Genomic DNA, 11,587 nt, shown 5'->3' with positions numbered 1-11,587 from the left:
TCCTCCCCCCGGAGGATAAAATTCAATTCAATCCACAGACAGGCGCTATCAACGTGCTCCTCTGAGCCCTTAGCCAGCCCAGGTACTAAGGTAATGGGAGCTTCAGAAGTGCCTGCAGCCAAACGATACGTCAGCAATGCCACGTCCGAATGCACAGCGGGCTACGATCCACCTAGCTGGTCTTGTTGCCTTGGCACTCACTACCCCAGAGCCGCAAAACTCCCCAGCCCCAAACAACGCTGCAAAGTGCTTCCTCTAGTGCCAGCCTCCAATGGCTCCTGTGCCCTGCCGTCCGGGAAGCTGCTGCCGTCCTGGTTAGCTACAGGGACGTAGGAAGGAGCATGCAGGCTGGAGCTTTTCTAGACTGGCTCAGATCAAAGCTAAAGCCAGGAGTGGTCAGGGATTTTGGGTACCCGGCGAGAGACGCTTGGGGCTGAGGTGCTCTGATCCCGAGTCACGCCAGTGTCAGCTGGGGGTGTTTAGCTCCTCTGGAAATCGCCCAGGTTCAATCAATTTGGCCGCAGGTTTGCGTGATGCCAGTGCCGAGCAGGGCGCTTCTGTGTGATGCCAGCGCCAGTGGGGGCAGGGGGCTCCCGGATCTGGAGGCTAGAGCTAGTCCTTACATGGCTGCAGCCTTTGAAAGGCCTCTGGCTCCACCTGCCGGCAGCACCCGGAGTTTTAGGCAAGCTGATTTTCAGCACCGGGATGTCTCCTCTGTGCCAGGCTGAGGTGCTGGGACGAGGCCGGCCATCACTTGGTCCTGGTACCAGAGGTGCTCCGCCAGCCCGTTCAGCACGTGCGCCACATGCGCCAGCCCAGCGCGGCCGTCCAGGGTCCGCCCGTCGGCCAGCCGGGGCCCGTTCACGCTCTTCATCCGCAGCACGGGCAGGCGCCAGGCTCGCCGGAACTCGGCCAGGTCCCGCTCTGTGACGTCGGTGTGCATGAACTGATCGAACCTGGGCAGGCGCCGTCAAGGAGGCAGCACTCAGCATGGCAGGTGGATGGCAGCAGGGCACCAGCACGGTGCACCACCAGGGCATCGCACCACAACCACTGCACGGCTCCACCCAGATGGGCTGCGTTCCGGCCTGGGGTCACCACCAAGTCCTGATGGGAGGTGGTGGCACATGAGTCCTTCCTCTCTCGCCATCCTTCCCGCTGGCTGCTTGGACAAGGGGAATGGCCCCTAGCAGCACTGGCCCATTTGCCCAGCTCTCTGCTTGCCACGGGGCAGAGCGACCCGAGTGCCGCTCAAGCCCAGGCAGTGAATGAGAGCTGCGTGGGGCTCTACAGGTCTGCGATTGGCATGATGGGTGCTACAGGAACCCTGAGACAGAACCAGGGACTGTGCCCCATGGGACCCCAGTCACACCCACCCCCGTCATCCTCCAACAGCCTGACTGCGGGGTCCCATCGAGGAGGGGAAAGATGGCGGTGCTCTTCCAAGCTCCTCCCACAAGATGAGTCTCGCCCGTGTGAGTGGCTCCGATGAGACACCACCCACAGAAGATGGGGCAGTTGCTCCACACGGGATCATGCATGTTCCCCGGCACCGCTGGGCTCCTGGAGCTTGGCTCCCCCTTAGGAGATCTGATTATGCCCATGGGCTATGCACAGGGCTGCCAACTTTCTAATCGCAGAAACCTGAACATCCTTGCCCCGCTCCTGCCCAGAGGCCCCGCCCCTTCTCCAAGGCCCCGCCTCCCGCTCCCTCCATCGCTCACTCACTCATTTTCACTGGGCTGGGGCAGGGAGTTGGGGTGCAGGAAGGGGTGAGGGCTCCGGGGTGGGGCCAGAGATGTGGGGTTTGGGGTACAGGAGGGGGCTCTGAGCTGGGGCCAAGGGGTACGGAGTGCAGGAGGGGGCTCAGGGCTGGGGCAGGGGGTTGGGGTGTGGGAGGAGTGCAGGCTCCGGGTAACGCTTACCTCAGGCAGCTCCCGGGAAGGGGATGTGCTGAGCCCCAACCCCTGGAGAGCTCAGGGAGAGGTACGGGCGTGCAGCTCCATGGGCCCCGTGTCCCCGCTCCCGCAGAAATGCCCAGCACCTGGGCTGCAGCCTCCTGCTCCCTACTGCTGCCAGACAGACACCTCCCAGTTCTTCCTTCCCTGGCTGCAGCCTCGCAAACCTGCCTTCCACGTGTCAGCACTGCTGGACAATAGCAACTTCTCGCCGGCAACCGAGGGGTTGCCAACAAGCAGAATCTACCCCCGTTAGCACTGGTGAGATGAACGGCACAGTTCACACCTCTCCGAGCGACCGCCCCAGGCTCTCTGCAGACTCAGACCTGCAGCGGTGACGCTCCGCTCATGTTTTTGAGGCTTTAATCACAACCTAGTGATGTCACTTCCCCTCCTCCCCCCCAATGGAAGCAGAGATTCTGCAGAACAAGACAGCAGCTTCAGAGAGGTGCGGGTACGTACTGCCTGTTTCTGAGCCCTGGCCTGACTAGCGCAGTGAGAATGAAGGAGATATGTCAGTGAGTGCCCTCCAACCAATCTCTGATAAGGAGGGAACCAGGAACTCCTGGCTTCTATTCCCAGATCTGCCACTGGCTCCCTGTATAGCTTTGGGCCAGTCCCTGCCCTGCTCCATGCCTCAGTTTCCCCACCTGTGAAGCAGAGCTAATGATATTGACCTCCTGACAGGTGCCTGTTAGGACCAGTTCCTGTCTGCACAGGGATTTGAAGGCGTAACTATTGTGTACGGACTAAAAATTCCCAGCTTCCTCTGCAGCATCACAGGAAGCAAACAGCCCTGCCTGTGTCTAGCTAACCCCCACCCCAAGCAGGCCAGGAGCTTCCACTGCTGGGTGAGGCGCATGAGGGAGCCATGCTAGGAAACCCCAGCTGTCGGTGTCACTAGAAGCAATCGACAGGGTGGAGTGGAGCCAGCGAGTCAAGGATACTTGGAGCCAATCACTATTTTGACGAGGTTTTCGGATCCCTCCGTGACGCGGGAGATCTGGCTGGGGAGGTCATCGAAGGACGAGCGGTCGGTGAAAGAAAAGAGGAAGAGGATGCCGTCTGCCTTCTCCTTGCAGGCCTAGAAGGGAGCGACACTGCATATCAGATGGGGTGCAGAGAGGGACTGGTTAGCAGCCTTACCCCTGGATTGGCAGACACATCCGTGTTGCATTCCTGACGGCCACTGACATCTGTGTGATCTGAAACGAGTCATTTCCTCCTGCCGGGCTGCAGTTCCCCCAAGTGGGAAAGGCCAACCAGCATCAGTCCTGGCTAGCACTGGCCCAGCAAGGTGTGTCTGACATGAGCAGCGAGGCCAGAGGGGCATAAAATGTAAATCAGGCCCAATGAGTTTTAGAGGCATTTCCTTCTGGAGCCAAGCTGGCAGGCTGTGTGTCATACAGGCCCACCCTTCAGGGAGACAAAGTCCCCAAGCTTCGGGGGGCTGAAATCCAGACTGTGCTTTCTCAGTCTCAGCTCCCGGGGAGACAGCAGCTTCCCCAACCCCGGGGCTGACTCACCGGCAGGATGTGATCAAATTTCCTCAGAGCTGCTTCTCCGCAGTCCCAGAAGTGGAACCTGAAGATGAGCGCCCTGCCGCTGTCCCTCAGCTTGGCCGGCCAATATACCGTCGTCGTCTGGATCCCTGCAACGAGATCGCCCGCTGCTTTTAGCTTCCGAGCTCCCGGAGGCCTGCCAGAGCCCTTTCTCGGGGCTTGGAGGGAGTCACGTATTCAGGGGCCAGTGCACAGGAGACGTGGCATCTAATCCGGACTCTGCCAATGACCCCTTGTGACCTTGGGCTTCATAGTCTCTGGGCCTGTCTCCCCATCTGTAAAATGGATCTGACACATCCCAACCTCCCAGGGACATTTTGAGGTTTTATCAAGTGATGCCTGCTACGCTCTTTGAATAGCAGGCACGCCATCCATGCTAAGGCAGCAGCGTAGGCCATGGACAGAACTCTGAGCTGGGAGTCACGAGACCTGGGTTCTATTCCTCTCCATGCCATTAGTTTGCTGCGTGTCCTTGGGCAAGTCCCAGCCTCATCCTGTGCCTCAGTTTCCCCACCTGTAACCCGAGGAACATCCCACCGCTGGCCAAAGTCACCGGCCTTTAAAGGATGTTTAAGAACAAAGTTTCCAGGAAGAGAGTCCGCGGCTGAGACAGGAGAACAACACAGCGCAATGAATAACGACACGCTCACGCAGATGTCCGAAGAACAACAGCGCTGCACGTATACACCCAGCAAACAGCTGCTGTTCTACCCACCTCATCGCGGCCCTCACCTTCCCGCCAGGAAAAGATTAGGATTTCTGTTTTACAGACGGGGAAATGAAGGCTCAGGACAAATAAGACGATTTGTCCAATGTCACGTGGTGGCAGAGTCCTGAACAGAAGCCAGAGTCTTGAAGCCCCAACTCTCCTCTAGCCACAAAACACCAACCCCTGGGTCTGGCTTGTGATGTTATTCTACAGAAGTTGCCCTGTCCACATAATACCTGTGTGCTGTGAGCTTCTGGGGGAAACCACTGCACACAGGACTGGATGCTTAACAGGACGCATTGTGTCTGTACTGGGGAATAGGAGGGAGAGGACAATGAGGCCAGAAAAGAGCATCTGGACATCCAGCCTGACCCCTGAAGTTGGCCCTATTACCACCTGCAGCCAGTTCCAGGCTCCCTGGAGTTCTCACTTGCAGTGGGGTTATCCCACGGGCCAGTCCCTTGCACTGGGAAGAACGCCTTCCTGCTCCCTTGCTTGAAGGTTTTCTTCCCTGAGCTCCAAGCCGCTGCTCGGTGCCAGCCACCTGCTGAGACGGAGGGAGACCCGTCCTCCTCACCCACCCCCGTTGTGTCTGTGTGCTGGACACAAAAGCAGAAACAGGAGGAAACCAGCTGGGTTTCAAAAAACCGTGTTAAGGAGCTAGATACACACGCAACCCGAGCTCCATAGATTCACTGGGGCTCTGTTAGGTTCTGGTGGCTTCTGCAATAGACGACAGGGAGGGCTCCCAAGCAAGTTAAAGGGACACCACCCAATACACCCATACACTGCAATGCCGTAGACAGGCAGGTCATTGACAGCGGGGCCGTGGCCCATAGCAGACCAGCATGGGGCTAACCCGGCATGGATAAGGAACTCCCTTCTGGCTCCCTCTCCTCTATGCCTTTATGTCATCTCTTGGCTTAGAGCAAGATGTCCTGCTGCTAGTGATCTCACCAGCCGTTCCCAGGAAAGCGCCGCCTCCCAAAGAAACAACCCCCATCCTGTCTTGCTTCTCCCCCGTGCTGGGAAGGTTGAGGGACAGTCTCACTCCCTGTCAGTGGCCCTTTGCCGCCCTCCAATCAATCACCTGTTGTTTCATGATGCGCACTGGGCACCTCCAGGCCAGCCAGCTTGGCCACCATTGCGGTTTTACCCACGCCGCTTTTCCCAGAGACAAAAATCTTATAGCTGGCAGTGTCGGCGGCCATCTGTGGGGGGAGCACCGGCCTTTCAATCAGCCCTGGAATGAAACAACAGAACTTGTCAGTGTCCCTCGGCCCTACATTCCCCACCCAACTTGCACAGGAAGCAGTTTTGTTTTGAGATCCCGGCTCTCCCAGTCCCCGGTTAAGGGATCAATCTCTCCACGCAGCCCAAGTTGGCCGGGTTTTAACTCATTTATCTCAGAATGACCCGTTTTCTGTCCTTTATAGATCCACAGAAGTAAAGTCCAGAAGGGCCCATTATGATCATCTAGTCTGAGTTCCTATATGATGCAGGCCAGAGAATTTCACCCAACGAGTCCTGCATCAAGCCCAGAACTTCTGCTTGAGCTGGAGCGTATCTTTCCGAAAGACACCCAGGTGGAATTTACAGGCCTACCAAGGGATGGAGACTGCACCCCGTCCCTATGTATGTTCTGCCAATGGTTAGTGACCCTCCTCTCTGTTACAAAACTGCACCGTATTTTTAGTTAGCTTCCAGCCCCTGGATATACCACACCCCGTCTCGTATGTAACTACGTAAAGCGTCGGGGGACACAGCGTGCATGGAGGCAACAAGGGACACTGAGTCCCAATGGTGGGCTCTATCCCTGGCTCTGCTATTGACCTACTGACTGGGCTTCAACAGGTCACTTCCCCTCCCTGGGCCTCACTTTCGCCGTCTGTTAAGTGGGGATAAGGATAACGATGTCCTCACACATAAGAGCACAACATAAGAAGGGCCCTACTGGGTCACACCAATGGTCCATCTAGCCCAGTATCCTGTCTTCCGACAGCGGCCAATGCCAGGTGCCCCAAAGGGAATGAACAGAACAGGGAATCATCCAGTGATCCATCCCCTGTTGCCCATTCCCAGCTTCTGGCAAACAGAGGCTAGGGACACCATCCCGGCCCATCCTGGCTAATAGCCATTGATGGACCTATCCTCCAGGAAAAGACAAGTATCAGAGGGGTAGCCGTGTTAGTCTGAATCTGTAAAAAGCAACAGAGGGTCCTGTGGCACCTTTAAGACTAACAGAAGTATTGGGAGCATAAGCTTTCGTGGGTAAGAACCTCACTTCTTCAGATGCAACTGGAGTTCTTTGAGATGTGTTGCTCATGTCTATTCTACAATAGGTGTGCGTGCTTGCCACATGCACCGGTATTGGAAGTTTTTGCCCCTAGCAGTACCCGGAGGGGAGCACCCCTAGCGACCCCTGGAGTGGCGCCTCCATGGTGCGGTATAAGGGTGCTGCGCGCTCCGCCCACCCTCAGTTTCTTCTTGTCAGACAACTCCGACCGAGGGGAAGGAGGGCGGGATGTGGAATGGACATGAGCAACACATCTCGAAGAACACCAGTTACGGAAAAGGTCACTGTCTTTTCTTCGTCGAGTGATTGCTCATGTGTATTCCACAGTAGGTGATTCCCAAGCTATATCTGTTGGGGGTGGGAAGGAGTTCACAAACTCTCGGGACGGAGCACAGCCCTGCCGAACCAGACGATCGCATAAGGCGAGGTGAACACATGAACTGAAGACCATGTGCAAATGTCCTGAATGGGCTAAAAAGGGAGCCAACGAGGCCTGTGCCTGAGTCGGGTTTGCCCTCACAATTGACGGCGGAGGGCAGCCTTCCTGGTGGCGATCACGTCGGCTAGGCGGGTCTCGGAACTCAGGGCCCTGACCTCCGAGCCCCCATACACGGTGTTCCATAAGGATAAGGTCCAGCTCCGCCCACATCCTTCGTTCCTCCCGGAGGTGGTCTCCGCCTATCACATGGGTCAGGACATTTTCCTGCCGGTCCTCTGCCCCAAGCCAGGGTGGCGCACGTACACAGGAGGAGCGCCGCGTGATCCCGCACCTGCGACCGGGAGCTGCCCTTGACCAGCCAGTCGTCCAGACAGGGGAAGATCTGGACCCCCCCCCCCCGGTGCCTGAGGTAGGCCGCCCCCACCGACATACATTTCGTGAATACCCTGGGGGCAGTGGACAGGCCAAACGGGAGGACCGTAAATTGGTAGCGTTCCTGTCCAACCGTGAAACGGAGGAAGCGCCTGTGTCCCTCGAATATATGGATGTGGAAGTACGCGTCCTGCAGATAGAGGGCGGCGAACCAGTCCCTGGGATCCAGGGAGGGGATGATGGAGGCCAGGGAGACCATGCAGAACTTGAGCTTCACCATGTACTGGTTCAGGCCTCTCTTTGGCCTTCGGGATAAGGAAATAGCAGTAGTAGTACCCCTTGCCTTTGAACTCTGCTGGCACCACTTCCACTGCTCCTAGGCCCAGGAACTGCCCCACCTCCTGCTCGAGCAGGGCCTTGTGAGAGGGGTCCCCCAGGAGGGATGGGGGCAGAGGGTGGTTGGGCGGGGTAGAGGTAAATTGGAGGGTGTAGCCCCGGGAGATGGTGCTGAGGACCCATCGGTCCGAGGTCAGCCACGACCACTCTGGGAGAAAAGCACACAGCTAATTTAGACCCCATCATTTTGTATGTATAGTTGGAATGATGTTTTCCAATGTGCATTACTTTGCATTTATCAACACTGAATTTCATCTGCCATTTTGTCACCCAGTCTAGTGATGTCTCTTTGTAACTCTTCGCAGTTTGCTTTGGACTTAACTATCTTGAGTAATTTGTATCATCTGCAAATTTTGCCACCTCACTGATTACCCCTTTTCCCGGATCATTTGTGAATATGTTGAACAGCACCGGTCCCAGTACAGACCCCTGGGGGGCCCCACTATTTACCTCTCTCCATTGTGAAAACTGGCTATTTATTCCTACTCTTTGTTTCCTATCTTCTAACCAGTTACTGATCCATGAGAGGACCTTCCCTCCTTTCCCATGACATCTTATGACACAGATGCCATGGGTCTTAACCAGCACACAGCAAGTAACGCTTTGCCCTTCCATTTAAGGATCTCAAAGCACACTGCAAACAGTACTGAATTAACCCTTATTATCCCCAGTTTACCGAGGAGGAAATTGAAGCCCACAGCCTAGAACTCCTGCTCCCCAGGCCCATTCAACAACGTCTATAAATGATCTGTTGTTGAATCTGCAGTTTTATTTCCCCAGTGGTACCAAAAATAGGGGGCCAATGAAAGCCTCACTGGGGGGCAAAGGCAGTCAGCAGCCTGATTCCCATCACTTTCCTCCATTACTGCCGCTTAAGCTTGTCCCATAGAGTCGTCTCTTCTCACCAGCGGCCTCTAGGGCCCGCAGCGGTGGCAGGGGCAGAGAGGACTCACCGAAGAATTTCCGCTTGTTTTTCCGCAGGATGGTGGCCAGGTACTCTTTGCCCTCTGGGGACTTGTGCCAGTCTGGGACGATCACAGCTCCAGGGGAAACTGCCATCTCTGGACAGGTGGCTGCGAGAGTCAGTGTCGGCTACTGGACCACTGTCAAAAAATCTGTGTAAAAAGAGAGAAGGGAAGGGAATTAAATCTGTGGATAATAAATTTACTACCAAACAAAAATACAATAGGTTTACTCTGATTTATGACCGCGGGGCAAATTATTTCTGTCTCTGTGCCTCAGTTTCCCCTCCCACCCTTTGTCTAGGCTAGAAGCTCTTTGGAGGCAGGGACTGTCTCTCACTATGTGTCTGTGTAGCTCCTAGCAGAAAGGGGCCCTGATCTCAATGGGGACCTTTAGAGGCTACTGGAATATAGACAATAATAATAATGGGGTTAATTTAAGAGAGAACTGGCAGCTACTCTAAGGGAGTTAGAGTAGCCTGGTGGACAGACACTGGACTGGCATTCAGGAGAATGGAATTGTATTCCCAGCTCTCCCACCAGACAACCTTGGGCGAGTCCCTTTGCCGTTCTGTGCCTCAGTTTCCCGTTCCATAAAATGGGGATAATGATACTGATCTCCTTTGTGACACGAGTTGAGCTCTACTCATAGCACGTGTTATGTAAGAGCTCAGGATAATTATTATTTCTCCAGACCCCAGGCTTCCAAAGGAGAGATGATGCCTGGCGTTTGTTATATATCTGTGACTGATGGCAAGGCGGTCTAGGCCATTCTTTTGTTTGTGTTTATTTAAATACGGATACATAAAAACACTGGCTCTATCACAAACAGGACTCAAGGTCTGGGAAATCCTGGAATCACCCAGTTTTACAGATGATCTTTCTTTTGGTGCATTTAGCATTGGTGTCCGGGGCTAGACTGACCGCTTGGAAGAGATGAGTTCTCTAGCTAGCCCCTGGCTCTTTAGCAGCACACATCTCAAGAGAACAGCTTCCGACAAGAAATGAAGACAAATGGCCATGCCCAGTTGAAAGCTGGGGGAATTTTGATGAGCAGCACGTAGTTACTTGTAGCCTAGCTGGAATCTGGCCAGGACAATGAGAGTAACTCCTGGAAAGTGCCAGGGGATCCTTCATGGTGGCATGCGCTCAGGACCGCGCTGTGTACTGCTACTCCAGGAGCAGAACGCTATGCCAAAGCCCCGATTCCATACCGATTCCCAGGGAATAATGCCACCTAGTGAATCGCTAGCACCACTACCTACTGCTCCTGGGTGTTCCTGGAAGCTCTCCCATCCAGACACCGCCTTGGCCTGACGTGGGGATGGAATTTCACAACACAAGGTGGTATTGCTGAAGGCCATAACAATGAATAAATGCGATTGTTCGTTGGGGGCCCTGCCTAGGGTTTTGCAAGCACTCCTGGTACTAGCACAGCAGTCACATCGGCTGTATACCCAACCTCACGTGCACCTCTCAAAAGGAGGGGGGAAGTCTGAATAGCTTTGATCCCCTTCTTAAGGAAAAAGGCAATTGATCAAAGCAAAGAAGCTAACAAGCTGGGAACAGATGTGTTAGCTGCATAAATTATTCCTCTGCCAGCTGCTGGACTAGACATTCAACAGAGTCGATGGCAAACAGTCAGGCCTAGACCTGCTGATGTGTGGGGTCTATTCTTCTTCATGCACAGACTGAATGCCGGCCTCCCCCTCACACCACACATTAGTCCCACCACCACATTCAATCCTCTACTACCGTGCAGCGTTACTGTGCACTGTTAAACAGCTGCCACGTTGCACCCCAGAAGTGGATGCATTTCAGTGGTAGGTGAAGTGTTTCTCCCCTCCATGTAAAGTGCCTCGGACTCCTCAGGCTGAAACACACGACCTGTTCTTAACCCACTGATGTGACGATCATTTTCCCACCGGTATCATCTCTGGCTCATGCTGTATAAAAGTTCTTACTACCGCAACGTTACTCATCCCTCCTCCCTCTGGGAGGAAACTCCATGCAGCTGCTGTGGGTGCGTCTCAGGCTCTGTTCGCTTTCCCCGCCGGTCTCAGGGGCAGAGGAAAGCTCAGGGCCCCCTTGGTAACTTATCAGTGCCACCCCCCCCCCCCCCCCAGTTACACAGCAGCCTTCTGCTGGGGAGCTGGTGGCGGTTTGCAAAGGGGAGGGGGTGGTCAGCGTTGCCAGGCCCCATGGTGCAGATGGGGAAACTGAGTCACGGAGCAGGGAAAGGCGGGGCCCAGGGTCACACAGCAAGTCAGTGGCAGAGAAACTGGGGCAGGTCTTGGGGTGGGGGAGGGGAGCAAGTATGACGTGTGAGACAGGCCCCCACCCTCACTCCCGCCCCCACCCAGGGGGGCACCCGGCCCGGCAAGCGCAGCCCCCCGCCCCCCGCGGCTCCTAGTTCCCCGCGCCAGCCCCGCCCCTGGCGTCCGGGGGGGAGGGGGAGGGGGCTGCCACAGCGCGCCCGGTGCCTGCCGCTTTAAGGGGACCCCGGTCCCCCGCTCTCACCTGCAGGCACTTCCGCCTCGCCTGCGTGTGACCTCAGCGCGCACGGCCTCGCCCCGCCCCCTGAGCGCGCGCCCCACGCCCAGCGGCGCATGCGCGAGGGCTGCTCCAGCCCCGGCTTGGAGCACGTGGGGCCGGGCGACGAGGGGAGCCCCCGCGCGCAGGGCAGCCCCGCCCCTGCCGGGGAGCTGCCTGGGTCTGCACCGGCCTGCACCCCTAGGGCACTGACGGCCAGAGCCTGGCGCCGGGCGCTCCCAGCTCCTGCCCCAGCGGGCGAACGGGCCTCTAGCGCTAGGTGCAGCTGACAGCTGTGCAAAGAAACTCACCCCATTAGCACTGGCTATTAGCCCTCCCCGGGCTTAGTTTAAGTGAGACC

The 11,587-nt window shown here is 56.2% G+C and overlaps 1 protein-coding gene across 1 annotated transcript; it reads right to left on the bottom strand.

Annotated features, from left to right (window-relative positions):
• Window positions 1–517: 517 nt before the first annotated feature.
• CPLANE2 (ciliogenesis and planar polarity effector 2) lies at window positions 518–11,265 on the bottom strand. Its single transcript, XM_024206428.3, has 6 exons — window positions 11,215–11,265; window positions 8,686–8,847; window positions 5,320–5,472; window positions 3,485–3,609; window positions 2,906–3,042; window positions 518–956 (listed from the first exon to the last, which is right to left on the bottom strand). Exons 2-6 carry the CDS (start codon window positions 8,789–8,791, stop codon window positions 695–697), a joined length of 783 nt encoding a protein of 260 aa, XP_024062196.2. The 5' UTR covers window positions 8,792–8,847; window positions 11,215–11,265; the 3' UTR covers window positions 518–694.
• Window positions 11,266–11,587: the final 322 nt, after the last annotated feature.

The sequence above is a fragment of the Terrapene carolina genome, unplaced genomic scaffold (assembly GCF_002925995.2).
Source record: "Terrapene carolina triunguis isolate 2854851 unplaced genomic scaffold, T_m_triunguis-2.0 Scaffold714, whole genome shotgun sequence".
In the NCBI taxonomy this organism is placed as follows: Eukaryota; Metazoa; Chordata; order Testudines; family Emydidae; genus Terrapene; species Terrapene triunguis.
The sequence above is the reverse complement of the archived record's forward strand: the minus strand, read 5'-3'. Positions and strand labels throughout refer to the sequence as shown.